Raw genomic sequence first — 27,970 nt, forward strand, 5'->3', positions numbered from 1 at the left:
CGCTGGGGTTGGGTCCATCCCTTCCTTATTTTGAACAAAGACGTGCACACGCACAGGTAATGGCACAGAAGGGCCCTGAACCTGCAGACGTGCTGCCTCGGACTCTTCAGCTTCATCTCTTCTGTTCACTAAATAGGATGCCCTGAACAAGTGATAGCCCTGGATAACTACTAATCACCCTCGGTGTCTCCACCCTCTATACCCAAACTCTCAGCCCTTGACCCAAAATGGGGGACAGAACCCGTTCAGGCAGTGCCCCCCACCCCCGTGCCGTCAGTGGACCCTGTGAGCATAGATGCTCATTTTGCCAACTCACCCCCTCTCCCTTCCAGCCATAGAGAATGTCTGATTCTGCTGTTACAGTGTATTGATACCTTTCGCGGCACACTGACTTCATTTCTTGCTCACCCAGTGTCCTTCATTCCCTGCTCTCTGGGCACCCTCTTCCCAGCCCCTCTGGCTTAGACAGGTCAGATGGTACAAAGTGCAAAACAGAATGAGAAAGCAGGCAGGAGGAGGGGGACCCTTGGGCGGGGGCTGAGATTTCAACTGAGGTTGGCAACAAAGGCCTCTGAGGAGATGGCATTTGAGGAACAACCGGGGGAGGTGGAGACACTCAGGTGGTCACTCCCCAGTCTGCCACAGCCCCACCTTCCCTGGGTTGTCCTTGGGTCATCCCCCATACCATTTGTCCTGTTCTTTATTATTTATGTGCTGGCCTTAGGATGAAAGTTAAATATGTCTTGTGTCCGTCAGTAATTGGACAGTGAAATGTAGGCACAAAGAGCTGAGAGGAGGAGATGGGTGAGAGGTCTCATTGGACCAAGTGTCCCGTCTCCCTCCTCACCCCCACGCCGGGGTTGCTCTAGGAAGAAGAGGCGCCATCATGAGATCCATCTCACTAGTCAGAACTGGGAAGTCTGGGTTGTTGGTGGAAACAAAACACAGAAGCCGGCTGTGCACGCAGCTGACCATGAGTTATAAACATGCCCAAATGTCAGAGCCTTCTAGAGGAGAGTCAGCTCAGGGGAGTTCATCCAACTGCAGAAGAATCTGGCCCTCCTGGAGAGCAGAGAACATTTGTAAACAAACCAGAGATACTTTTGTTCAGCATGTTTAAGATTACAGCTAAGAACTCACAGACTGGTCAGAAGTTCCTTTTCTGGGAAATTTGAAAGTACATGAGATAAGTGGGGAAAGTCAAATATGAGAGTACGCGTGTATGCACAGTGATAGTACCATGTAAAAACTTCGTATTAAGGGTAACATTCGAAAGAGAATCTGAAGGAATAAATAGTTGCTGTGTTCAACGATTTGTGGGATTAGACCTGAAAGTGTCATGGCTTAAGAGCAGCGTTTCTCAGAAGAGTTCTGCTTGGACTCCTGGTTGCCCTGGGTTTCTGGATGGTGGCTTTCTGGGCAGGACCTAGCAGCAGGTTTCTGGAGTGCTGGCCTTGGATGCACAGGGAGGGTTCTGTGGTGCATTTGACTTTGGAACATTTATTCCACAAAATATATTAACCCACCAAAAATACTTCTGGGTAACACAACGACTCTGGTCCCTGCTGCAGCTGAGACTCCAGGGCAGTCCTTTCCCGCAGGCCAGCCCAAAACCTAAGTGTGCCGGTTGGAGGCTGGTGGGGCGGTGGGGGGCAGGGTGGGTGTGGGTGTGTGATACTTGGGGAATTCCCTGGCTGTCCAGTGGTTAGGACTCGGCGCTTTCACTGCTGGGGCCTGGGTTCAGTCCCTGGTCGGGGAACTAAGATCCTGCAAGCCGTGCAGCACACTGCCCTCCCCCCCCCCCCAAAAAAAGAAGTGATACTTGTTCATTGTGGAAATTTGGAGAATACAAAAAGAGAAGATAATGGCAGTGGCCATTGTCAACCCCAGGAGAACAAATGTTGCACTTCAGGACTTTCTCCTCCCCACCCCCCCTCCACCTCTTCACTCACATGTCACACGTGTGTAAATGCCAGCACATATATAATAAAAAATAGGAAGTACCTTACAGAGGGATCGTGCTGTCTTTAGCATTCTGTGTCCCTCTTAATGTTTTAATGAGAGAATGTTACCATATCATTAAAAACTTTGAGGACAGGATCAGTTGTAATGACTGCATAGTATTGCATCATACTGGATTGCTCAGTTGCACAGGTCAGTCATTTGCAGTTTTTCAGTGTTCTGTATAGTACTGTAGTAAATAACTCAGTTTTCATAGTTCCGATAGATGACAGGATCTCTGATTATTGCCCCACGTGTAAGGTTACCATGGCAGAGGCTGGGAACATTGTAAAAGCGATTGAGTTATTAAATTCTCTTCAGCTTCAAGGCTGGTATTTGAACCACCTTTGCTCAGTGGGCCCAGCTGAGGCTGGGGTCCTCCCAGGAGCCTCCCCCTGACTGGGGCTGTTGTGGCCTGTTGCTCTGTTCTGTTGCAGGCGGGGCCCTTGCATTTGTCAGCCCGAGCTTGACGGTGCACAAGACCTCCTCAGCTGTGGACCGCCAGCGGGAGTACCTCCTGGACATGATCCCGCCACGCTCCATCCCCCAGTCGGCCACGTGGAAATAGTGCGAGCCGGGCCCAGTGGAGAACAGGCTCCCTCCTCCCTCCCACCTGGCCCCACCACCCTCCACTCGGGAAGACACCCTGCTGCCCGAGAGGGCGAGTAAGCGCCGGCCGCGCTGCGGAAGTGAGAGTTCCGATCTTGGCTGCAAAGTCTCATCGACGTGGGGGGACCACTTCACAGGTGGACCAGGATTATTACTGGGGACCTTTCCCATGGGCTTTCTTCCTTTCTTTGCCTTTAGTTTGCCCAACACCAGCAGAAAAGCGGACCTTGGGGGCTGGTTCTGCTCCTCGCCCTCTCCTTCGGCCCCCTGAAGGGCACATGGACGGCTCACCCTAGACACTGTGACACGCTCGGGCAATGGCGCCCGGGGCTTCTGAAGTTGAGCGGAGCATTCTGTTTTGTTTTTGCTTTTCCCTCTGTCTTAGCCTCCTAATCTTTGACTGCCTTCCTTCATGGCAATCTCTAGGTTGACAGATTTTTTTTAAATCACCTCACGATGATGGAGTTTAATGTAAACCGTGCAGACCTTCCCTGCCAAGCACGGCCCCCATGCCCTGGAGGGTGGGCCTCTGACCACCCAGCCCTTGCTCCAGCAGAAGGTCTCTGCTGCTGCTCGTCCCAGAGACCCCCGACCTTCCACACTTAAGCAGAAGAACAAACTGCAACCCGGACCCAGCCAGAGAGCCCGGGATCCTGGAAGCCGAGAACCGTCAACAGAGTAGGGAGGAGAGAATCGGCAGCAACATCCAGAGCCTGAGCGGGAAGTTGGAGGGGCTGGCTGTTGTGTTTTTTTGTTGTGGTGGTTTATTTTATTAAATCCTTTTCTTTTCCTACTTACTTTGATGGACAACATCCTAAGCCCTGGCCTGTGCTTCTGTCAGGTGTGTCTGGGTGGGGAGGCGCCCCTGCACCCCCACCCCAGACTTCAGGGTTCATGTTTGGGTCTAGTTTAGAACCTTCCCTTAAAGCAGGGCCATGCTGCCAGGGTTTGCCTTCAGACTTTTTTTTTTTTTTTAAGCCCCCCCCCTAGAGTCTACAGAAATGTCTTACAAAGGATCAGGTCTGCTTTTAGTTGTGTTGTGTTTTGGTTTCTCCCACTCCTTAAAAATCGGTCCATGAGGAAAGGCAGAAGCTGTTGTGTGTGTGCTGCACATGGGCCAGCTCTGTGCAGGTGTGAGGGTGTCATGTGTATGTGCACACGTGTGTGTAGGTGGGGTATGCTGCTCCTCACTTCAGCCCCAGCCCTGGTTTTACTATCCATGCAGTTAGGGACTTAATTTAAAATCCTTATTTTGTAGGGCCACCTTCTTCGAATACACTGCTGCAACATTCTAATAAAGGCTCATTTAACCGCCGCCGCGCCCCCCCCCCCCCATGTTGTGTGACTATCAGTGTTTAGAGGACATTTTTGACATGCCGTAGAACTAGTTTTCCAAAGCATTCTAATTTTTTGTTGTGTAAAATCCTAAATTTTTCATTGATTTTTGAGTACATAATGTAGATGGGCTGAAGGAGGGGAGGGCAGGAGAAGGGTGGCTTTCATTCCAAGATCCAGGGATTTGGGGGAAAGGGGAAATTGACCTTCAGGAGGGGTGGGGGAGCGGGGAAGGGTGTGTTTTTACACCAAAAAATCAAGAGTATGCAAGCATTTCTATTCCTCTCATTTTTCTGTGTGCCTGGCAAATAAATACCTGTCTTATACTACTCTGAGCTGTTAGCTCTCTCTGTTCAATGACATGGGCCAAATTTTCCAAATCCTCCAAGAAGGAGTGCCCGCTGGCCTCCCCTGCAAACTGACCTCAGTCCTATGCAGCAACTCAGGCGTCTGGGCCAAGGTCACCTCTGCACTGGGGGTGCACCATCGTTGTTGCACCCCCGCGGGGGCTGACTGGGTCTGTGACTCCAGGGCTCAAACTGAGCCACTTGCATTGGCCCCGAGCCCCGTCCCCATCAGAACCTCACTCTCCACTATGCTCAGGAACCACCTCTCCTCACCTCACCTGGCCAGACTTCTCCAGGCTGTTGAATAGGCCTCGTGAGTTCAGTACAAACTGACCACCACAGGCGGAGGATGGGATGGCCGGGCCCTGACCCTGTCTCTGCCTCCTGCAGCCCAGCATTTGCAGGAACATTCCCATAGTAGGACATACTGTGACATAAATGTAGCTTTTTAAAAGGGGGTCAAGAACGTGAGATGCCTTAATCTTTATTCATTTCTACTGTCTCAAAACTTCTATCTCCCCCCTTTTTCCCTTTAATTTCCCCTTCGCAGTGTAACTTCTATAAGCCTCAAGTGCATGGTTCTGTGATGAAATTTATAATGTCGCAAGAAAAGGCATTAAATACCTCTCTGAATACGGGAAGGATATTAACATTAAGGGTATTCTCCCAGCCCCAAAGCCCACGCCTCAAAATTGGCTACAGTTCTGGGAGTTTGTAGGCTGAGAGGATCTGGTTCCCAGGAGAACCAGAGAATGTGGGAGCCTCCAGTCCCAAATGACAATTGTAACTGCCCGGGAATCTGTGACAGGAACCCCCGATGGCAACTGGAAACTATTCAAAACGTCAGCTGTTCTGTGGACTCGGGTGTGGGGTTCACCAAGCTCACTTCCCCATCTGAAGTGGCTGCCTGTATGGGCCCGAGTGTGCACGTGGATGCTCTCACAGATAACTGTGCGTCCACTTGGAGCTGCCCACGGCTCTGGCCATCCTGACCATGTCATGGGGACTCCAGTCCTCGGTGTCCCATGTGTACTGTTGGGACCCACACCTTTGACAAGGTCAACAGTGGCCTCTCCTCGGGAGGCGGGGAGTGGGGGCCGGGGGTGGGGCAGGGCGCGGCTCTGGTCCTGTCTGTACTATAAGATCTTCAGGAAGCAAAAGCTCACTCCAGTGCAGAGGGAATGAAAGAGGCGACAGTACACCCCTGCTGCATCCTGTGGCTCCTGTGTCCCACAAATCACTCTCCTGTGGGGGGAGAGACACGGGGAGGAGTTTTCTATATAAATAGTACATTATCATCACAGGGGTGTAAATAATGGGAAAGACAGTCCTTGCTGCTCTGCCATAGGGTTTTTCTTTGATGCCTAGTTATGCTGCACATGGCGTTTGCCTAAAGAACTTGGACTGAGCTTTTTTTTTTTCTTAAAGGACAGCTAAAGTTTTATAATCCTTAACAAAGAAAAGTATAATAGTTACACTAGTGTAGGGTATTTGGGAGGTGGTTTGTTTTGGTTGGGGGGAGGAGATTGTCACTTGTATTTATTGTGACTCTAAGTCTTTGATAATAAATGTTTAAAAAAATAATCTCCCACCAAACCGGAACAGAAGTTCCAGTAAACAAAGACGCTGGAATCAATGGCTATACATTGTGTCATGAGGAAGTTTTAGAATCTGAAGGACAATAAAGAAATGGATCAAAAAAAAAAAAAAAAAAAGAAATGGATGATGTGTTGGCTGTATTTTTTTTTTCGTCCCCTCAGCCCTGGTATCCCACGTTTTTGTCGCGGCTTTGGGGCAGCTTGGAAACTTGGGAAGGGACAGCAGGGTGCTTGGTTGACGGGGAGGCAAAGGAAAGGAGAGGACACCTGCTTCTTGGGCTTCTTTCAGGCCTCACTTGTCATGGGTATTTAGTCTTCCCCTAACTGGGTTCCGCACCCTTGCTTCTGGGCCTCCATTTCCACCAGAACCTGGGGCTTTGTGGCCCGTTTACCCACAGCGCTGGGGGAGTGCAGTGAGAATGTAGTGGGTTTTGCCCATCGGCCTGGCTCCTAGCCATCACCAGCCTCCACCCCAGAGTGGTGGGCTTTTCTGGATTGGCACGGCATTGGGTGTCTGCTGCAGGACATGATGTGCTTAGATTCTAAGCACAGAGGGTGGGAGCCACCCGGCTGGCTCCGAAATGAACAATTTCTGGTGAAAATTTGTTTTCAGAGGTTGACACACTTTCAAAATTTTATTCACAAAAATGAGACTTGTAAGCACTTTGGTGAATTCCAATGTGCAGTAAATGTCACCCTGTTTTCCTAGATGCTTTTATTTACTTATATATTTTTTCTCTTCTTTTCTTTTTTTGCGGTACGCGGGCCTCTCACTGCTGTGGCCTCTCCCGCCGCGGAGCACAGGCTCCGGATGCGCAGGCCCAGTGGCCACGGCCCACGAGCCCAGCCGCTCCGCGGCACGTGGGATCCTCCCAGACCGGGGCACGAACCTGCGTCCCCTGCATCGGCAGGCAGACTCTCAACCACTGCACCACCAGGGAAGCCCTACTTATATATTTTGCTGTTTCTTGTTATTGGGGCATCTCTGCCTCCAGCCTCCCCCGTGGCCATGACTAGCCTGGGCAAGGCATAGAACTGGTACAAGACATGACTGAAATTAAACGCAACCCTGTCCTCCACCCGTGACACATAATGACTGGTGCCCCACACCCCGACACTGGCTGAGAGAAGCCCGCTTCCGGGGTTCCACGGCCAGCCTTCAAGTGAGTCTTTGCTGGATTAGGCACAAGCTCCTCCGTGGACAGAGGGCAAGTCTCATGCATCTTATCCAGCTAACAAATGGGACACCAGCCCTGGTCCCTGAGACCTTGTCCCCTCTGAACTGAGTTGTGGGTGTGGCCGTGAGGCAGGAGGACCCCAGGCCCATTGCTTACACAGATCAATCAGTGGACAGAAAAAGGCACGTGCCATGCCCCAGGCATTGGGATCACACCTTGAGACAAGGGTGAGGAGGGAAAGAATGGGGTATCACGGGAGGTGACCTTTTTAGGCCAAGTCTCGCGTGAAGGGAGGGGAAAAGTGGTGCAGGGAGTGGGAGCAGCTTGTGCAAAGCCTCAGAGGTGAGACCAAGCAAGGCAGGTTGAGGACAAAGGAGAGTAGTGTGGCTGGACCTTAGGGGCAAGGGGAGAAGGATGTGGCTTTTATTGAGTGAGCAAGTCATTTCCCCTTTCTTAGCCTGTTTCTTCCTCTGCAAAATGAGGGGGTTGGGGCCACAGCCTATTTGAAGGGAGTGAGGGGAGAGGTGGCACACAATCCCCAGGACACCTGAGAGCCATGGAGGGTGAGGGAGCAAGGGGTGGGGTATGGTCAGACCCATAAATGACCACCCTCCTCAGGTACTGTGGGGCTCTGGTGGAGGCAGGTAGGAAGGGCCTAGGGAGGTGTTTCCCATACACCCCAAATGACAACAGCCACTGTCACCAAACCCAGTAACCTCATCACAGGCAAAATAACCCCCAAGCTCCCCCAGGCCCTGTGGGATCCCTCTCCAGATACCAGACACACACCTTTTACCTCTCCACCTCCTTTCCCCCTCCATTCCAGCTACAGGAGTCCCTAGCATTACTCAAACACACCAGCTCCATCTTGTCTTGGGAACACTTGGAACACTCCTTTTGCTGTTTCCAGTGTTTGATTCCTTCCCGGCTCAGCTCAAATGGCGTTCCCTTCAGTCCCTCCTTGCTCACCCCCACCTGGCATTTAGCAACAACTTACAATTATTTTATTTTCACGCCATTCTTTTATTTTACTTTTCACTTGCTCCCTTCACTGACAGCAGGGATGAATCCAAGCCATTTGGCTGAGTCCCAGAGCCTGGCACACAGCAGGCGCTCAAAAAAAATGCATGAATGAACAGAGTAAAGAATGAACCCTCAGACAAATGCCCCACCCTCGACTCTTCCCCGAAGCTCTTAACCCTCACCAAAGAAGGGACCCTCACTAAGGAGAGCTTCCACCACCTCCCCACCCCACTTCAGACATATCTAGGTGCAAATCCTGGCTGTTCTTGGGCAAGTGATACCGGTGTGGGCATCAATTTTCTCTTTTGCAAATGCTGTTTCTGTAGGGACAGGCGACCCCCGCCCCTTGCTGTACCATCCTTAAACACCAGAAGGGTGCTGGGGTTCTTGCTCCCTAGTCCAGCACCTCCATTCCCAGGAGCATTACGACGCCGGGGACGACTCCAAAGCCCCTTCGAGTCTGCCCAAGATGGGGAGCCCGAAAGGTCTGGGTTCGAATCCTTCCAACTCCCTTTTCAGACCTGTAGCAAGAACCTCTACAAACCTTTCTCTAAAATGGGGCGCCCGCGCCTGCCTTCTCCCAGGGAGCGATCCCCTCCCCCCAGCTCCGTAAAAGGGGAAGTCGCTAGAGCCAGGTGCGAGAAAGAGCGAGTTTATTCCAAGTTCCAAGGGGGGCAGCGCCTGGAGCGCGCCGTCCCTCACCGGCATGCGCGGCTGGCTGTGGACAGACGCCCTCCGCGCGCGTCCGCTCGCCAGCAGCTTCTCCAAGCAGCCACTGCCGGCCGCGTAGCGGTCGCTCATTCCGCACGGGGGCAACGTTTCCCTCTCCTCTCGTCCTGCCCCTTCCCGGGGGCCTTCCCTCGGGGAACCGAGGAAGCTTCTTCTCTTGGGATCGCGGCGGAGGAGCTGCATTCCAAACGGGGTCGACCGCCGCCCACGGCGTCGAAGTGGCAAAGAGGAAAGGGCGGGTGCGCAGTGTCGCGCGGCGGCTTCGCGGAACTCCGGAAGCGCGCTTCTTGCGCGTGCGCTGCGCTTGCGCAGTGCTCGGGGCGGCAGGAATGGTGGGAGCCCCGGCTTCTAGCCGGAGTCCTCCGAACGCAGCCAGCAGTTGCGCGCTACTTGGCTCGCGGAGGGCCTGGCCGTCGGGCTGAACTGCAGCAACTCGGCTATTAGGGCCTTGCAGTGCTCAGACAGCTCGAGGCCATCGGGGTAGAGAACGCCGCGCTTCTGACGCCGGGGCAGGCCGGCGATGTCGGAGTCGTCGAAGGGCATACACCCGGTGACCATGACGTAGAGCACAACACCCAGGCTCCATATGTCGTACTTCTTGGGGTCGTAGGGGATGCCGAGGAGTACCTCGGGCGACGCGTAGGCGGCCGAGCCGCAGTAGGTGGTGCTCAGGTCGGGGTAGCCATGCGCCTGACGGCCGAAGCCGAAGTCAGTGAGCTTGACGCGGCGTTCATCAGGGCTCAGCAGCACGTTTTCGCACTTGAGGTCGCGGTGCACCAGGTGGTGGTCGTGCAGGTAGCGCACAGCACCGGCAATCTGCCCGAAGAGGTCGCGTGCCTGCCCCCCGGGGATGCGCCCGTTTCGCTGCACGGCCTGCAGTAGGTCGGTGGCGGCCGCCTCCATCACGATGTACAGCTTCCCGTTGCACACCTCGATGAACTCGAAGACGTGCACGATGTGCGGGTGCCGCACGCCCCGAAGGATGGACAACTCGCGTGGCAGGAACTTGTTGACGAAGTCTGGCGGCGCGCGCCGCCGGTCCACCACCTTGATGGCCACCGGGCCCTTGTATTTCTTGGACGTGGCCACCTTCACCTTGGAGTAACTGCCCTCGCCTATCGTGCGGCCCAGTTTATAGCCGAGTTCGCTCAGAAGCTTGTCGCCCGACATAGTGGCGCCTGAAGCGCGTGGGGAGCAGGAGGCGGCTGCTGTCAGTGGGCGGCCGGACTCCTATCTCGGGCCTAACCCATGGCACTTGGCACCTGCACACCCCCACCCCCATGTGCCCACTCCCGGGCCCCCACCGCCGCGGTGCCCTTTATTGCCTAGGTAACAATTTCTGCCTTGTGAAGTGAACGCGGGCGTCACCCCGCCTCGGGGTGGGGCCCCAGACCCCGCCCCGTGGTGCCCCCCAAGGCCCTAGCTAGGGCTTTGTGACTCATGATCACGCTGAATGGTCCAGTTCCCGATGAGAGGACACTAGCAAGGAGTCCCGACCACCACGGGGAGTGGAATCCGTGCCTGGGATTGGGTCCTCATGAGTCCGAATTGGCTCCTCATGAGTCCGAATCTGAGTAGCAGCCGTCCCCCAACTTCTGTACTCAGCCCTGACCCTGTGAAGCCCTGGGCTGCCCACAGGGCCCCCCGAGGGGGAGAAAATGGGGAAGAGATCTGAGGGTTTCTAACTGGCCTGCACATCGCCCCAGAGGTAAGGTGAATGGGTGGTCCTTTGGTGCAAGGACCCTGGCGACCGGCCGGGCTGCAGGCTTTGACACCGACTAAGCCACGCCCCGTGTGGGAGAAGAGAAAATAAGGACTCTACGGCCGCAGCTGGGGCGTGCAGTCGATCCCGGGCCCAGCTATCCGAGCTCTCTCACGCACTGGGGTAGGTAGGTGCACCGGGGTAGGTAGGTGCACCAGCGCCCTAGGTTTCGCAGCCGTGTGCGAGACCGGCGCGACAGCTTCCGCCACACTCATTATGGCGTTGGCCGCCGTTGCGTAACTTCCTCCCGCGACCGGAAGTGCAGGGTCCTGTAAGTATGGCGGCGTCGAAGGTGAAGCAGGACATGCCCCCGCTGGGGGGCTACGGCCCTATCGACTACAAGCGGAACCTTCCGCGTCGGGGACTGTCGGGTCAGTGTCGCCCTGCGCCGGGGTGTCAGGGTCTGGGCCTTCTGGGTGCCTCGGCGGGGTCGGGACGCCGGGGAGTCTAGCGGGCCTCAGTTTCCCTCTCCATATGACGGGAAGCGGAGTTCCAGGATCCCCAACAGCTTCAGTACTAACAATAACGACAACTGCTGCAGTTTGTCGAGCATTTACTAAGCCCTTTGTCTCCTCGGAACAGCCCAAGAGGTCGGTCCCGTTAATTATTCCCATTTTACAATTGATGAAACTGAGGTTAATTTAGCCCGCGCCGCGATCCTTCCGCCACGTTCCAGTTTCACAGGTGGGGAAACTGAGGCCCGAGAGAGGATGCGACCTCCCCACGGGGCCACCCAGAGCAAAGCTGGGGCCGAAACCCGGAATACCGAGGGAATTTAAAAGATGGTCTGAAAAAAAAAAAAAGAGAAGATGTTCTGTGCAGTGGTTCCTCTCTGGTGGCCCCCAACTTCAGGCTGTCCCAGAATTATGTGTTCTTAAAATTGTCCAGGGTTCTAAGTAACGTTTTAAAATTTTTTATTGGGTTTAACAAAAAAATGTAAGCGAGAAAGTAAAAGGCGCCCATACTCTGCACCCAAGGATAACAGAGAAATACAAAAAATGTAAAACGAGTTAAGAATGAATACTTTGTTGCAAGTCATTGAACTTTACATTTAACCATGCGCATGTTGTGCAAATTATGCCTCAATTAAAAAGCAAAAAAATTCATGGGCATGGTTTCAAAAAAAAAAAAGTTATAATTCAGACAGTAGAAAAGTCACTGTCAGGTGAAAACTCAGGTCTTCTCCTGCCCCTTCTTGGCTTTTTTCTAATCCAGAACAAAGGTTGGCAAACTTTATCCGTAAAGAGCCGGCTAAATAGTTCGTGCTTTCTCTGCCAGATGGTCTTTATCCACTATTGCTGCTTTTTTTTTCAACTTTGCAAACCTAAAAGTGTTCTTAGCCCGAGGGACATACAAAAACAGGTTACAGACTAGATTTGGCACCACGTGGGCACTCGACTCTAGACTCATTCCTAGATTCAACAAATATAAAGCAATCTTTGAGTCTCTTCTTGACACCCAGGTCAGTGCACTTCTCGGGTGTGTGACATGAGGTCTTTTATACATGGATAGTTCTGTGACCAGGCTGCAGAAGGACCCTAGCCCTTGGGTCTCCCTGGGCTTCCCACAGTCAGCATCTCTTTCATTTTTAAGTGACAAATGTGGCCCATATCCCGGTCCTCTATCAGTTAATAATACAGCAGTGCCTCCCGTGTGCCTCAGATACCACCAGTTGGGGTTGGGTCTCCCATCACAGCCCTTGACACCAACTTTCATTGCAGCACATACAGACCCACCCCAGTCTTTCCTGGTTGCAGAGGGGTGAGGAATATTAAGACCACATTCCTTTCTGGGATGTGGTCTTCATTTATGTACCTGCATTTAGTAATTGTTAAGTGCATCCGTGGTGCTGGGCTGTGTCCTGAGGAGTTCACTGTTTAGCTGAGGAGACAGACACATCACTCCATAATTTCCCATTATGGTCAGTGCCGAGGCCTAGGATAACTGGGGCTTGCTTTAGCCAGAATGGGCGAAAGGACCTCTCTGAAAAGGATTTCCCCAGGCAGAGGGAACAGTAAATGCAAAGGCCCTACAGTCTGTCTTACACCCTGCCCTTGTCCTCTGTCCTCCAGCCTTATCCACAGCTGCCCTCTCCCAATCAGTCTTGCTCTTGTCAAGGCACTGTGGCCCCAAGCCTGGCACCGACTCCCCTTTTCTCTGCGTGGCCCACTCAGTGCCAACATCCCAGAACATGCCAAGCTGGCTCAGGCCGCCTTTAATCCATGCTGCTACCGAAGTGACTGCTACCGCCACCTTTTCCCTTTATCTCTCACCCCCAGCTCTCCTCTCTCCACTCCCACCTGCACCCAGTGAGTGGCCCTTTCTTTTTTTCTGGTATCTTTAACATTTTTATTGAGATTCACATGCCATACCATACAGTTCACCCATTTCATGTGTACAGATCACCAATTTTGAGTCTATTCACAGGTATGCAACCATCGCCATGATCTAAATTTACAAAATTTTCATCACCCCAAAAAGAAATGCTCTACCCATTAGCAGTCACTCCACATTCTCTCCCAGCCCCTGACAAGCTAGTGCTTTCTGTCTCTGTGGATTTGCCTCTCATATAAATGGCATCATTCACTCTGTGTCCTTTTTGTGTGACTTCTCAGCACGTTTTTAATGCTTATGTTGTAGTGTTTCAGTGCTTCATTCTTTTTTATGGCTGAATAATACTCTTGTATGGATGGACCACATTTTGTGTGTCCATTTACCACTTGTTGGACATTTGAGTTGTCTCCACCTTTTGGCTGTTACAAACAGTGCTGCTGTGAACATTCCTGTACAGGTTTCTGTGTGAACATATGTTTCCTTTCTCTGAGGTGGAGTGGAATTGCTGGGTCACATGGTAACTCCCTATTTAACATTGTGAGGAACTGCCAGACTATTCCCAAGTTGGCTGTACCATTTTACGTTCCCACCTGCAATGTACGGGAGTTCGAATTTCTCTGCATCTGGACAACACTAATTACTTTCCATTTAAAAAACTTTTAGCCATCCTAGTAGGTGTGAGGTGGTATCTAGTGTGGCTTTGATTTGCATTTCCCTAGGGACTAACGATGTTGAACATCTTTTCATGTGTTTATTGGCCATTTGTATAGCTTCCTTGAAGAAATTTCTGTTCAAATCCTTTATGCATTTTTAATTGGGTGGTTAGTTATTTTATTATTGAGTTTTAAGAGTTCTTTATATATTTTGGATACCATTCCCTTATCAGGTATATGATCTGCAAATACTTTCTTCCAGTCTGTGGGTTGTCTTTTCAGCTCATTGATGGTGTCATTTGCAGCACAAAAGTTTTAAATTTCAACGAAGTCCAGTTCTGTTTTTTCTTTTGTCACTTGTGCTTCTGGTGTCATATCTAAGAAACCATTGCCTTATCCAGGGTCACAGAGAATGACTTCTCTGTTTTCTAAGAGTTTTATGTTTTAGCTCTTAGTACATTGAGGTCTTTGATCCATTTTGAGTTAATTTTTGTGTATGGAGGGAGGAAGGAGCACACTTCTTTTGCATGTAGCTATCCAGTGGTCCAATTTGCTGAAAAGACTGTTCTGTCCCCATTGAATTATCTTGGCACCCTCGTCCAAAATCAATTGACCATAAATGTGAGGGTTTATTTCTGGACTCTCAGCTCTGTTCCATCAATGTACATGTCTATCCTTATGCCAGGGCACACTGTCTTGTACACACAGCTGCGTGATAAGTTTGAAGAGTCCTCCAACCTTGTTCTTCTTTTTCAGAATTGTTTCAGCTATTCTGGTCCCTTGCATTTCCATATGAATTTCACGATCTGCTTGTCAATTTCTGTGGGGGGGGGGGCCGGGAAGGTTGGGATTCTGATGGGGACTGTTGAATCTGTAGCTCAGTTTGGAGAGTGCTGCCATCCGAACAATGTTAAGTTCTGATCCATGAACACAGGATGCGTTTCTATTCATTCAGGTCTTCTTTACACGTGGCCCGCACCCCCTTCTGGGCATGCCCCTCGTTGGCCTCTCCCACCAGACTGGCAGCTCTGGAGGCACAGACACCCCCTGAAGGCCTGGGGCCTCGGCCTCACCACTGTCAATGAGGAATAGATGAGTTAGAGCTGCATCATCTTAAAGGCCACCTTACCTTAGTCTTGGAATTTATCTTACAGATGGGCCCACACATGGGTGCCCAATGTTGAGGGCAAGAGGTCCTCACAAAGACAGTCTCTCAGTCTTTTCCCTGGGGCTGGGTCGGAAGAAGCAGCCCCGGGCCTCTCTGCAGCTGTTGCAAATAACGGGCAGCTCTGATGAAACACTCCCACCCAATGGAAAGAACGTTGAGTGCCCAACACAGGTGGTCAGCCATTGTGGGAGAGCCACGAGTGCACTACGGACCGGTCCTGGGCACTCGGCCCTCTCAGGAGAGGTCCTACTTCTGAGCACAGGAACCAGGGTGCCCTCGCTACCTTGTCCCCCATAACATGGAAGTGCCTTACCGTGAGCTCATGTTTTTAACAGGTTGAACTAAAGGGATTAAAAAATTGAGCCAGTTTTTCATTTATCTCTGGGTCCAACAGAGGTGCCAGAGGAGCCTTGTGCTGGAGACGAGCTGAAGAAGAAAGAGCCCCCACTTTGTCCCCCCGCGAGTCCCAGGAAGTGGCTTTACCCACCATTTGCCGGTCCTTTACTGGGTGTTAAATGGAGCTCGGTCTCGCTGAGCTTGTCAATTCATCCCAGCAACCACGAGTTCTGTCCAGAGGAGAGACTGAGGCTTGAAAGATGAGGTGGTGCAGGACGAGCCAGCCCCAGCCAGGCCCCAAGCGTCCAGACCTCCCTGAAGACCCCAGCAGGCCCACGGCCTGTCAGTCAGAATTACAGCACAGGTGCCCACGGGTTCTCAGTAAATATTCATCTCAGCCTCTGTCTCCTGGGGTCCCGGGAAGGGGATCCACCCTACTGGGACGGGAGGAAGCAGCACCTGGGAGCCCAGGGGGTGGCTGGGCAGCCCCTGCAGGGCACTGCCTGCCTCCAGCAGCCCCATCCAGCCCCCTGTGGGCAGCACACAGGGAGGTGGCCCAGGCAGCCGGGACCTCCGTGGAGCTGGGACCCAGCATGGACACCGTCCTTCCCCACGGGGACCAGCTGGCTGAAGGGAACCAAACGACCTTCTAGTCAGTGGCGGGGCCAGGGCCACCCAGCCATAAACGTTTAGGCCCTCAGGCCCTCTCATAGTCTCTGCCCGTCCTGTACCTTCCAGGAACCCTGGCATGGGGGCAGAGGTGTAGCAGCCTGGTGCCCCTGCCCGCAGAGTGGGTGAATGGGATAAAGAGTGGGCTGCAGCTGTGGGGGAGGGGGTGTCCAAGGGAGGGGGCCAGTGGACTTTCCACAGAGACAAAAAAAAGTAGTCTGAAAAAATAGGCATTAGAGATGGTACCGGCCATCTCTGGCAGGGGGTTCGTGAGGGCTTTTGCCTTCTCCCTCATTCATGTTACTGGACTGTTTGCACAGTGAGTGGGTTATGCTTCAGGAGAAGAAAGGACAAGGTGGCCTGTCCCACGTGCAGGTGCTGAGCAGCGCCCCCTCTCCCCACAGGCTACAGCATGTTCGCCGTGGGCATCGGGACCTTGCTGTTTGGGTACTGGAGCATGATGAAGTGGAACCGCGAACGCAGGTAGGCCCTGCGCTGGTGAGGATGGAAGGGTGGGGACGTGTGCCTGTGGACTTAGTGTACCTCGGGGCCCCTTGTCAACTCCTCAGGCCTCAGTAGGTGCAGGCCCTGACACAGCAAGTCGATTTCTGGGCTTTACCCTCAAGGAATGACTGACTAGTAAGCAAGAAGCTCGCCGCCAGATGTTTACTGGGTGCCCTTGACCTCCACCACTGGGTACCCGAGGGTCCACGTTAGCATAGCAGACGTGGAGGTGGAAGGACAGGCCCGTGATGCACTCTCTTAGGGGGTTTTTGTCTTTTTGTGGGTGGTGACCAGGCAATGGTGATATAAAGGCTTAAAAAGCAGATCATGCAAGATAGTGGCCGGGCCAGCCGTACAGGGCCTGAGGGACCCAGGTCTGCAACGGCCTTGGTTGGGACTCTTGCCGCCTCTGAGCTTGCCGGACGCCCCGCCACGTGGCTTCTTCTCAGTGGCTCCCAACGAGCTAGGCCCCTCCACCCTCTCCCACTCTGTGTCCTGTGTCCTTAGCACCCACCTTGAGCTTGCTCACCCCCAGCACAGGCGGTGCTGGAGAAGGCCTAGCAAGTGGAGGGAGCTCAGCATTGTTGAGTGAACTCAGGAGCACCTGGCGGGTGCTGGACGCTAGGGCCGCCACACTGGACAGGCAAGACCAGGCCCAGTCTCCCAGAGGGACCCAGTAGTAACCACGGTGTGTGACTGTGGTGAGGGCAGCAGCCTGGAGCGGGGCTGCTACCCTGGGTCCTGGGGGATGGGGAGGGGGTGGGAGGGTTGAGGTGGGGGCTGAAGTTCACCCAGACCCTTCCTTGTGCTGCTGTGAGATTTCTGGTGATGAGGGGACAGGGCCGGAGGCCACTCCCCGGGCCACATCATTGGGCATCGCTCTCCCCACACCTCCCAGCACAGATGGGGCTGGTGGCTTGGAGATGCCAAAAAGCAGGGAGAAGAAAGGAGCTGCCCATGATGCTTGCTCCCCCACGGCTATCTTGCAGTGAAAGTGATGTGATTTTGTAAAGTCCAGAACCCCATGATGAACGTTCCCCACAGTTCACTGCAGTCATCAGGCCCGGGCTATTTTTAGGATTTAAAAAAAAGTTTTGAACTGAAAAGGAAGTGTGAAGCCAGCAGTCTTGTGGACTGACGCCGCCTGTGTCAACTGCATGCCCCCCCATCCCCCGTCTCAGGCTGTCAGTGGGCAGAGCCCACTGCCCAAGCCCTTCCCCCTTGCTTGCCTCTCCCCCAAACCCCTTTCCAGGGTAATGCATGTCCAAGGACCTCATCATCTGCCCCCCATCCCACCATGGTCTGACCTGAGTGTTGGTTTTGGGGTTTCACAGGCGCCTGCAGATCGAGGACTTCGAGGCCCGCATTGCACTGATGCCTCTGTTGCAGGCAGAGAAGGACCGGAGGTGTGCTGCTGGGGCCAGGGTCGGGAGGTTACAGGCCTGAGTGCTGCAGCCTGCAGCGTGGGATAAGGCCAGAACACACATGGGGACCGACAGCCATGACCTTGTACGTGGCTCCAGGGGATGCCCTCGTCCTTGGAGAGGGCCCCAAACTTGATTTGCAGCAGAGACCCAAGAGAGAATGGAAGGGCTTCTGGAGGAGGGGGCATTGGGGCCGGGCAGGAGGACAGTAAGAGTCTGCCAGTGGAAGAAAGGAAAGAAGAGGGGTCAGCATGCGCAGGGTTGAAAGCTGCAGGAGGTGATGGGGAGGTGGGGCAGGGACACATTTGGCAGGTTTGTTCGGCAGGGGCCCCTCAGGGTGGTCAGGCCTGTCCCCCACCTCCCACCCTGTCCCTGCAGGGTTCTCCAGATGCTTCGGGAGAACTTGGAGGAGGAGGCGATCATCATGAAGGACGTGCCGGATTGGAAGGTGGGTCCTCAGCAGGGAGGGCGGGGGTCTAGGCCACTGCAGAAACGCAGCCTCCCACAGAAAGCCTGGGGCCGAGGGGTAGTGGGTGTCAAGTGCCAGAAGGGGAAGGCAGTTTTGGGTGTAGGCACAGTGGCTGCCAGGCCTGGTGGGGTCCCAGCAGGCTGCATGGGCCTAAGGGGTTAGCTGCACCGCCACCCATACCCTTCTGTCCCCTCAGGTAGGCGAGTCTGTGTTCCACACAACGCGCTGGGTGACCCCCATGATGGGCGAGCTCTACGGGCTGCGCACGAACGAGGAGATTCTCCGCTCCACCTATGGCTTCAGGTGGTACACGTAGGCACCTGTGCCCTTCAGACCACTGGACCCCTACTCCCTCCCTACCAGGAGAGAATAAACGCTCTGGAGACTGGCCTGCCTGTGTCCTAGGGACTGAGTGATTGGGGGTTGGGGGCTACGGGGTGTCACAGGAGGTGCAGGGACTAAGCAGAAGATGCCAATGGGATGGCCCCTGGATCACCCTTTAGCATCGGCTACCAAATATGCCTGGACTTTTTCCTACCTTTTTTGAAACCCTGCTTGTCAGCAGCCAACACCTTCAGACTGGGGGGCTTCTCCACCTGGGTACGGGGTGGGTGGGTGACCTGCATAGGAGAGCACCGGGGTGGAGAGGGGCGCAGCACAGGCGGGTCCCCGCGCTCCTAAGCCAGGATCCCATAGCAGGGGTAACCGGCCCATCACTGCCCCTCCAGACTTTGTTTTCTTGCCAATATTCGCAACTCTGGGATTCCCGCCATCCTCTGAGGCAGCAGTGGGGTTAAGTCCACTTGCACCTACCGACCAACGGCTGTGCACAGCGCCTTCGCGGCGTCTCCTGATTGGCGGACACACGGTGGGCGGGAGGAGAGAGGACGCCCCCTCTGCCCAGGGATGCACTTAAAAGGCTGTGGTGGTGGTGGCTGCCTGCGCGCCCAGATCACCTCCGCCATGAGCAGCGCGGCTGGCCCGGACCTAGCGGAGGCACCCGAGGAGCGGTGTTTCCTCAGGTCAGCCGGGGGGAGAGGGACGGGAGGCTGGGGCATGGCTGGAAGAGGGCCTGGGGGACCAGGGGCTGTAGATCAGAGGCAAAGGCATGGCCGGGATGGGGGGGCAGGGAGAATCCCAGGCCCATCCGCATTTCACTGGAGAGACAGCCTGCAGCTGCCGACACCTCCAAAGCTGCGTTACCAGGGAAACGGCATCTGCAGCAGGCCCACCCGTCATGAATTACTCATCAGCACCACTGGTCGCTCCCCCATTACCCACAGCCTAAGCAGGGCCCGCCTCCCCTTTCCATCTTTCCCAGGGACCCTGGAGCCCATGCCCCTTGTCTCCCATCCGGGAAGAGCTGAGCTCTTTTAGCTCCTCAAATGCTCACACCCTCCTTGATAGTGTACCTGCTACTAACCCCTTGTTCAGAGAAGAAAACTGAAGGCTGGGGAGGGAAGCCACTGGCTGAGCTAGGGCTAAAGTGAGTTTTAAATACATGGGGCCACTTGCCAGTGGGCTGATGAATTTGGGGTCTGGAGCTGGCAGCTCTGGTTGTGCCTTCCACCTTGTCCTAAGTCATCCTCTTGTGTCCTCTAAGCGCTTGTGACATGGGACCCCAAGCAGGGCTGTAGACCTCACTGTAAACCAGACCCCACAGTCCTTTGTGCGGCCACCTGCCCACTGTCCACTCAGCCCCTCTTCTCAAGGCAGATCCTGTGCAGCGACTGGCTGATGTCCAGACTCAGCGAGAGACCCAGCACATGCTAGGCAGGGGGAAGAAAGTGTTTTAGAAGCTGGAGCTGTGACTTCACCTGGTGTGGGGGATGGGGGGGCCTCAGATGCCAACTAAGGAGTGATGGGGTGCTGTGTGTTGGGTGGGAGTGGAACACGGGGAGAGGAGGCTGAGATGAGAGACATAATGGGGGGCATGTAAGGTGAGGAATTTGAATATTCTCTGAACACTGGGGACCCATAAGAAGGTTTAGGACAGGGGGTGGTGAAATCTGGTGTTCAAGTTTTCAAAGCCCCCTCGGCTTGTGTTGAGTTTGGGGGGATGTGACTGCAGTAGGCAGCCAGGTGAGCAATGATGAAGGGCTGGTGGGCAGAGTCACGAGGGTGGAGAGAAGCAGATGGAGCTGAGAAAGCAGGGAGTGTGTGGCACAGGCACCCTAGCCTCAGAGCTTCATCTCTAAAAAGCCCCCTCCTGGAGCATTTTGCCCCTTCTGGGGCTGGTGGGCAAATCCCGGGACCTCACATCTCCTCTCATCTGGGGGCTGAGGTTGGGAGAATCAAGAGGCACCCTCATAAACTGAGCACCATCCCCCAGTCCCATAACAGTTCTGCCCTATCCCCTTCCCTGCCCAGAGCAGCTGCTGCCCCTACCCTCAGGCTCCTAAGCCTGGACTGCCCTCTGCCTGTGGAGTCCCGGTTATCTCTCCAGTGACCGGTTAGGCAGGAAGATAAGGTTCCAAGTGGAGGCCAGAGGCCAAAGCTTTGGAACAGAGAAAGAAGAGGAGGAATGCATGATCCTCCCCCAGCCCTCCTGCGGGGGCAACAGAGCTGTCACAAGGTGAAGATAGAGGAATGAGCCATATTCCTCCTGCCTGCCTGCCTGCCTGTGCTGGGTCTTTGTTGCTGCTCGCGGGCTTTCTCTACTTGCGGCGAGCAGGGCTACTCTTCGTGGAGGTGTCTGGGCTTCTCATTGCGGTGGCTTCTCGTTGTGGAGCACGGGCTCTAGGCACGCGGATTTCAGTAGTTGCGGCTCGCGGGCTCTAGAGCTCAGGCTCAGTAGTGTGGCACATGGGCTTAGTTGCTCTGCGGCATGTGGGATCTTCCCAGACCAGGGCTTGAACCTGTGTCCCCTGCACTGGCAGGCGGATTCTTAACCACTGCACCACCAGGGAAGCCCTGCCACATTCTTAAAGCACCTTCGACATTCTTTCTCAGGAGCTGGGCCGGCCTGTCCTGTGGGTGCTCTTCATCTGGCCCCACCATGAGGTCTGTTTCCCCATGCGGTCCTTCAACCTCCTGCAGCTTCAGCCGCAGACAACCTGGGAGTTGAATCTGGCTCTGCTCGCTGGGGTGACAAGGCATGTCACCTTGCCCTAAGCCTCCATCTTCCCCATCTGTGTGGGACCCTGAAGTATCTTTCTGACCAAGTTTCTCAGCCTCGCTCTCTCTGCCTCTCTTCTGTCCCTTGAACCTGCCAAGTTCATTTCCACCACAGGGCCTCGGCCCTCACTGTTCTTGCCACCTAGATTACCTCCCACAGCACTCCAGGCCAGCTCCTCCAGGAAGCCCTCCCTGACTCCCCATCGCATAGCAATGCTTGCTTCCCACCTCCACCCCTCCTGCTGCCTGGCCTGGTCACACTGCACAATTGGCTAGAAGGTTGTGGTCTCCTGCTCACAGAATCAAAAAAAGGAACCTCAGGATTCATCCCAACAAACCTCTGCCCATCTGTAGGTCTCCCTCTGCTTTGCTCACACCCCATCCGTGGCTCTGGAGACAGACACCAAGGGTAGAAGGCTCAGTTTTCCAACTTGCTTCCTACATGACTCTGGGCAAACCATTTTATTTATCTGAGTTGTTATATGTTCTTCCAACTCTTCTGGGCCTGGTCCTTTTACGATAATAATAATAATGATAATATCCTAATAACAATTATTATTATTATCACTATACTCTAGGGTGTGCTGAGCTGGGGGCAAGTGCAGTTCCCCAGCTGGAAGGGGTCCTGGCTATGGGAAGCTGGCATCAGGCTATAGACCCTGCCCAGCTGCTCCAGCCCCTGATTCTGGAGTGAAGAACGTCTTCCAGTCCTCAATGCCAGCCAGCTCTTCCTCTCTGTAGCCACCAAGCCCAGACCAAGGCCAGCCTGGGCCCTGCTCTTAGAAGGGCCCAACACTTGGTTTAATGCTCTGCCATCACCATCTTAAAACTCTTAATAATTATTGATCAAGGGGCCCCACATTTGCATTTTGCACTGGACGTTGAAAATTAGCCTGTCCTGCCTTCTCTTTTGCAAGGCTCAGAGAGATGAGACGGACCTCAGTCACTCACTGAGCTGGGGGCTGAGCTTCACCTCAAGCACTTTGGCTCCATTTCTCTGGCCACAATTATTGAATTTTATCACTGTCCCTGAAAGAGGGATCACCAATGAGTCTCATAGCTGCAGGCGCCACAGCCACCTCCCCATGTGAGCCATCAAACTCTGCTGCCTTGGACTTCCCTGGTGGCACAGTGGTTAAGAATCCGCCTGCCAATGCAGGGGACACGGGTTCTTGCCCTGGTCCGGGAAGATCCCACATGCCGCGGAGCAACTAAGCCCATGCGCCACAACTACTGAAGCCCCCGCGCCTAGAGCCCGTGCTAGGCAACAAGAGAAGCCACCACAATGAGAAGGCTGCACGTCGCAATGAAGAGTAGCCCCTGCTCGCCGCAACTAGAGAAAGCCCGCGCGCAGCAACGAACACCCAACGTGGCCAAAAAAAACAAAGCAAAACAAAACAAAACTCTGCTGCCTTTAAAACCCTCCTCCCCACAGGCACCCCCAGTCCAGTTGACCTCCAGTGTCCTAGAATCCTTTCAGTGGTTTTCACTGCCTGAAAGCCACGCGTCACCCCCAACAACTAAGTCCTTCATGCTCTATTCCCCCCTCTGGGTTCCTCTTGCCTTGGGGGCTGGGGGCATCTGGGTGAGGCTCTATATCCCATGCTTTGGGGCAATAGAACAACATGCACGGCCATGCACTTCTTCTACCACCAGAGGGCTCCCGCGCCTCAGGCTTGTGCTCAAAACTCCCGCAGCCTTCCAGGCTTCAGTTCAACGGTGTGCACGATGGATGAGGAAACTGAGGGTCTTCGGCTCTGGGCACGGGGTGGGGGTGGCATCCGGGCCTGGCTCAGAGCATTGGTGGCACATTTCTGGCTCCAGCTGAGTCTCTGTCTCTAAGTCTTTCCGTCCCTCTGTGTCTCTGAGCATTTCTCCCCACTCTGACCCCCAGCACAGCCGAGGCAGCTGCCCTGGAGCGGGAGTTGCTGGAAGATTATCGCTTCGGGCGGCAGCAGCTGGTGGAGTGGTGCGGCCATGCTAGTGCCGTGGCTGTGACCAAGGTACCTGACCCCTGATCCTCAACCTTGACCCCAACCAGATGGCCAGCCCACCAGAGTGGAGGCCTAGCTGCATGACCCCCATGGCCAGGAAGGTCATTTCTGCCCTCAAGAAGCCCCTCTTTGCTTGGGGCCACCCCAGCCCATCACTCAGATGGGGAAACTGAGGTCCAAAGAAGATCATCACTGGCCCAGGCCAGTGTGTTAATGAGCGTCAGGACAGAGACGGGGGTCCCCACAGATGTGGAGGCAACCACAGAGATGGGTCTGGGGCCCTTGACTGCCTGCCTCTGCCACCTCCTGGGTCTTGAGCAGAGGGGACGTCAGTTCCTGAAGTCTGAGCACCCGCAAACAACTCCCAGCCACAGGTGGGGGAACTGAGGCCCAGAGGTGGGGAGGGGTCTGCACAGGGCCCTGGGGGGTTGGAAGTAAAGCTATGTTTGGCTCTGGAGCAAACCCCCAGGCCTCAAGGTGCCTGCAAGAGATGCAAGAATAATAGCAATGACGATACTACTGTCCAGTGTTTCGTGTCATGTTGCCAAACCACGCTGGGCCTCAGTTTCCTCCTCTGAAAAAGGGTAATAAACTGACACCAATTAATAAACACAAATGCCTTAAGAAAGTGCCTGATTGAGTCAGGGCTCCAGCAGGTAACCCTTTTCCTCTTCCTCCCCTTCTTCCTCCTCTTCTTATTACCACTGTGTACTTTTTTTTTTTTTGCGGTACGCGGGCCTCTCACTGTTGAGACCTCTCCCGTTGCGGAGCACAGGCTCAGCGGCCATGGCTCACGGGCCCAGCCACTCCACGGCACGTGGGATCTTCCCGGACCGGGGCACGAAACCGTGTCCCCTGCATCGGCAGGCGGACTCTCGACCACTGCGCCACCCGGGAAGCCCACCACTGTATACTTTTTAAAAAACTTAATAATATCTTTCTTTATGGGGCCTCAATTGTCTTTTAACTTAAATGTTGCTAGTTCCAAGTGAAACAGATCCTGAGTGAGATGCTCAGAGGAAAAGAGAACAATGAAAATCAAAGCCACAAAAGCAAACCCAGTGTAGTAAACTCATGCCTGGCCGTTGATGACCAACCGTCCAGTTTTTGCGCTGAAAGCTCTGTGTTTGTCCAGAGGCCCCTTGGTCCTAGCCAGCTGCATGTTATCACTCTCCCCGACTTGGTTGTGGGTCTGGGGCTCTGGGCATGGCGTGGTGGGGTCATAGGTAGGACCAGGTTGGGTCAGGACCTTGCTGAGGCCCTGGCGAGGAGACTCAAAAAGGAACTAACTTTCCCTCTGTGTGGTTGGAGGTTAGAGTAGAGTTGGGCCCCCTGGAACCACCCTGGGCCTGGTAGAGACCCCACAAGCATGTCGGAGCCATTGTTACTCCCATTCGATAGAGGCTGGGGAAGGAGAGTGAGCTGAGGCCAAGCAGAGAGTCAGGGTAGGGCTGAGACTCTTCTGCGTTAAAGAGAGGGAGATACACAGAGACAGAGAGGAGAGTCTGAGAGATACAGAGATGGAGAGAAAGAGAGACACAGAGGCAAAGACAGAAATGAGAGAAACAGATGAGGAGAGACACGTAGAGAGTCTGAGAGATACAGAGAGAAAGACAGGGAGGTGAAGACAGAGGCCAACAGAGAGGGACAGACGGAGAGAGACAGGGTATGGCGCGTTGGAAAAATACCCCCCTCCCCTACTCCCTCCAGCTTTGGGGCCTCCGGGAGGGACGGAGGCCTGGAAACATGAGCAGTGGGAGGGGCAGCCACTGCGGTGGAAAAAGGTGGAAGAATGTCTGCAACTCAGGCCGAGAATAAACAAACCGCACTCTGGGCTCGGGTGGTGGCAGGAGGCACGTTTTTCTGCTTGGGCTTGGCAGAGCCTGAGGCAAGGACTCTGGGTCTCCAACAAGGAAACTGAGGCCCCCAGAGGCCCCAGCCCCTCTCCTCCCGTCCTGTCCTCTTGCCTCCAGGGCCGAGCCCTATCCCATCCTCTACTCCAGGCCTCAGTTTCCCCACTGGAGTAAGAAGTTCCGAACGCCATGCCTTTGCCTTTGCTGTGCCCCTGCCAGGTGTTCCCTTTGCCTGCCCACTCCCGGAAGCAGAGGACGGTGCTAGTCGTGTGCGGCCCGGAGCAGAATGGGGCAGTGGGGCTGGTCTGTGCCCGGCACCTGCGGGTGTTTGTGAGTAGCAAGAATTTCCTTGGCCTCTCAGGGTCACGCTCCCAACCCATCCTTGAAAAAAAATTGCTTCCTCCTCTTATTAGTGTCCCAGGGGGAGGATGAGGCATGTCAGGTTACAGAATATGCCCAGTGCTTGTGCCAGGCAGTGTCTGCTGCCTGGTACCCAGATCTGGGGACAGAGGCCCAGTGGGGAGCCTGGGAGGGCCCCAGTGCTGACCCCTTCCCGCTCCCCACAGGAGTACGAACCAACCATCTTCTACCCCACACGCTCACTGGACCCGCTGCACCGGGACCTGACTACCCAGTGTGAGAAGATGGACATCCCCTTCCTGTCCTATCTGCCCACGGAGGTCAGCTCGGGTGGCAACTGAGGGGGTTGGTGGGGGACAGTGCCCCAAGATTGCCCCCTGACCCTGCCTGCCCTCCCAGGTCCAGCTCATCAACAACGCCTACAGACTGGTGGTGGACGCCGTGCTGGGCCCCGGTGTGGAGCCGGGCAAGGTCGGGGGCCCCTGCATGCGTGCGCTGGCCACGCTCAAGCTACTGTCCATCCCCCTCGTGAGCCTGGACATTCCCTCAGGCATGTCAAGTGGAGTGGGGGGCATGAGGACCTGGAGGGCTTGGGTGGAGGCCCCTGTACCCTGGCTTCTGGTGGTCCCAGCCTGTCTGCCCACTCTGAGCCTCAGTTTCCCCAGCGTGGATGGATCCTGCACTCTGGGTGAGGCTGAGGGTCATGTCCATCCCTTGGATGGGGACTACCCAGGCTGGTGCCCGTGTGACCCTGGGTCCCCTCCCCCCTACACCCAGCACAGTGTGCCCGCTGCCCACCCTGGCCCAGTCACCCGGGGCAGACGTGAGCTCACTCGGCAAAGGCCCCGCTCATCCTGGCCACCGCCCCAGGCCTGTTGGAGCCATTAGGCAATGGGCAGAACGGAACAAACAGCTGCTGGCCAGCCAGACCCTCCATGGGGGTGGCCAGACTCAGGGGGACATCACCCGGCTTACAAGACCCCAGGGTCATACCAGCAGGATGCCACAGAGCTGGGGGTGGTGTCTAAGGGAGGAGGTGGTCTGGGGGGACAGTCTGCAAGCTCTTGTCTGAACAGATAGCCTTGGACAGAGAGGGTCTCCCTGTTAGGTCAGAAGGGCTTATTAGTGGCCCCTAGTCTGAGGGTGGAGGCTCATTTGAGGGATGGCAGAGGCTGCAACCCAATGAGGGAGGGGGTCAGGGTCCTGCCAAGTCAAAAGGCAAGATCTAGTCTGAAGGTGAAGGCAGGGATGTCAGGTCAGAGGGAAGAGTCTCTAGTCAGAGGGAGGAGGCTGGCTGCTCAAGTTGGGAGGGGCGGGGGGCACATCTTGTCAGAGGCAAGAACCTGGGGCAAAGAGACAGGTCTGATGGGGTAGGCTTGCCTGAGGATGGTGGCAAGTCTGTCCCCTGAGTAGAGAGTGGGGATCTGGGAGGAGGCTGGGAGGTCTGGGTGGAAAGAGACTTTAGTTTAAGTAGGGGAGCTCAGGATTGATAGGCAGGGAGGTATAGAGATGGCAGACGCATAGGTCTGATTGGGAAAGGGCAGCAGGTATAAATGAGGTCGTCTGAAGGCAGAAGCTCTGGTCAGAGGAGGAGGGAAACATCTCCGGGGAGTGGGGAGAAACTGGCCTGAGGACAGAGGCTCAGTTTTTTTTTTTTTTTTTTTTTTTTTTGTGGTACGCGGGCCTCTCACTGTTGTGGCCTCTCCCGTTGCGGAGCACAGGTTCCGGACGCGCAGGCTCAGCGGCCATGGCTCACGGGCCCAGCCGCTCCGCGGCATGTGGGATCTTCCCAGACCGGGGCACGAACCTGTGTCCCCTGCATCGGCAGGCGGACTCTCAACCACTGTGCCACCAGGGAAGCCCCCAGAGGCTCAGTTTTATGGGAGGCAGGTCTGACCAAACTCATGGGTCAGAGCAGAGGCTGTGTCTGATGGGGAAGGGGAAGTGGGTGATGGGGCGGCAGGTCTCTTGTCTGACAGCCTGCACCCCTCCCAGCTCCTGATCCCCGCCTCCCATCCTTCCTCCCTCAGGCTGGGACCCAGAGACCGGCGGCGACGCCGAGGACGGGCTACGACCCGACGTGCTCGTATCGCTGGCGGCGCCCAAGCAATGCGCCGGCCGCTTCTCCGGGCGCCACCACTTCGTGGCCGGCAGGTTCGTGCCCGACGACGTGCGCCGAAAGTTCGCTCTGCGCCTGCCGGGGTACACGGGCACCGACTGCATCGCGGCGCTTTGACAGCCACCCGTGCCCACGCGGCTTGGGCCCGCGCCAATAAACACACGTACCACCGCCACCTCGCCTGGGCCTCCTCTGTGCGCGGGGTCTGGCGCGGGGGTGGGGAAGCTCAGGGAGGAACTTCCCACCGGTCCCCTGGTGGCCCCAAGGCGGGAGGGATGGAGGGCAGACATAAATGGACTTCTTGCTGGCCTCGGAGAAAACTGGAGCCGGAAGAGTGGAGGGTAGATTCAAGGTGGGATTTCCAGGCTGCTCAGGGTGGCCTAAAGCC

At 55.0% G+C, this 27,970-nt stretch overlaps 4 protein-coding genes across 11 annotated transcripts in view; 3 read left to right on the forward strand and 1 right to left on the reverse strand.

Annotated features, from left to right (window-relative positions):
* Window positions 1-3,403, forward strand: part of GATAD2A (GATA zinc finger domain containing 2A) — a 98,966-nt gene extending 95,563 nt beyond the window's left edge. For all 8 annotated transcript variants that reach the window (XM_033854052.2, XM_033854053.2, XM_033854051.2 and 5 more), the window contains one exon: window positions 2,439-3,403. In XM_033854052.2, the coding sequence (XP_033709943.1) occupies window positions 2,439-2,569 (131 nt within the window). In that variant the 3' untranslated portion in view covers window positions 2,570-3,403. The remainder of the gene's footprint in view (window positions 1-2,438) is intronic.
* Window positions 3,404-8,727: 5,324 nt separating this feature from the next.
* Window positions 8,728-10,727, reverse strand: TSSK6 (testis specific serine kinase 6). The gene has a single exon (XM_004312328.4). The coding sequence runs from the start codon at window positions 9,988-9,990 to the stop codon at window positions 9,169-9,171; it is 822 nt and encodes a 273-aa protein (XP_004312376.1). The 5' UTR covers window positions 9,991-10,727; the 3' UTR covers window positions 8,728-9,168.
* An 87-nt stretch (window positions 10,728-10,814) lies between these two features.
* On the forward strand, window positions 10,815-18,529 carry NDUFA13 (NADH:ubiquinone oxidoreductase subunit A13). The gene is made up of 5 exons (XM_033854061.2): window positions 10,815-10,953; window positions 16,147-16,225; window positions 17,581-17,652; window positions 18,049-18,118; window positions 18,336-18,529. Exons 1-5 carry the CDS (start codon window positions 10,860-10,862, stop codon window positions 18,453-18,455), a joined length of 435 nt encoding a protein of 144 aa, XP_033709952.1. The 5' UTR covers window positions 10,815-10,859; the 3' UTR covers window positions 18,456-18,529.
* A 131-nt stretch (window positions 18,530-18,660) lies between these two features.
* On the forward strand, window positions 18,661-27,757 carry YJEFN3 (YjeF N-terminal domain containing 3). Its single transcript, XM_033854062.2, has 6 exons — window positions 18,661-19,161; window positions 23,151-23,259; window positions 25,323-25,433; window positions 25,670-25,783; window positions 25,863-26,013; window positions 27,494-27,757. Exons 1-6 carry the CDS (start codon window positions 19,046-19,048, stop codon window positions 27,697-27,699), a joined length of 807 nt encoding a protein of 268 aa, XP_033709953.1. The 5' UTR covers window positions 18,661-19,045; the 3' UTR covers window positions 27,700-27,757.
* Window positions 27,758-27,970: the final 213 nt, after the last annotated feature.

This window comes from Tursiops truncatus, chromosome 3 (genome assembly GCF_011762595.2).
Source record: "Tursiops truncatus isolate mTurTru1 chromosome 3, mTurTru1.mat.Y, whole genome shotgun sequence".
NCBI classification, from domain to species: domain Eukaryota; kingdom Metazoa; phylum Chordata; class Mammalia; order Artiodactyla; family Delphinidae; genus Tursiops; species Tursiops truncatus.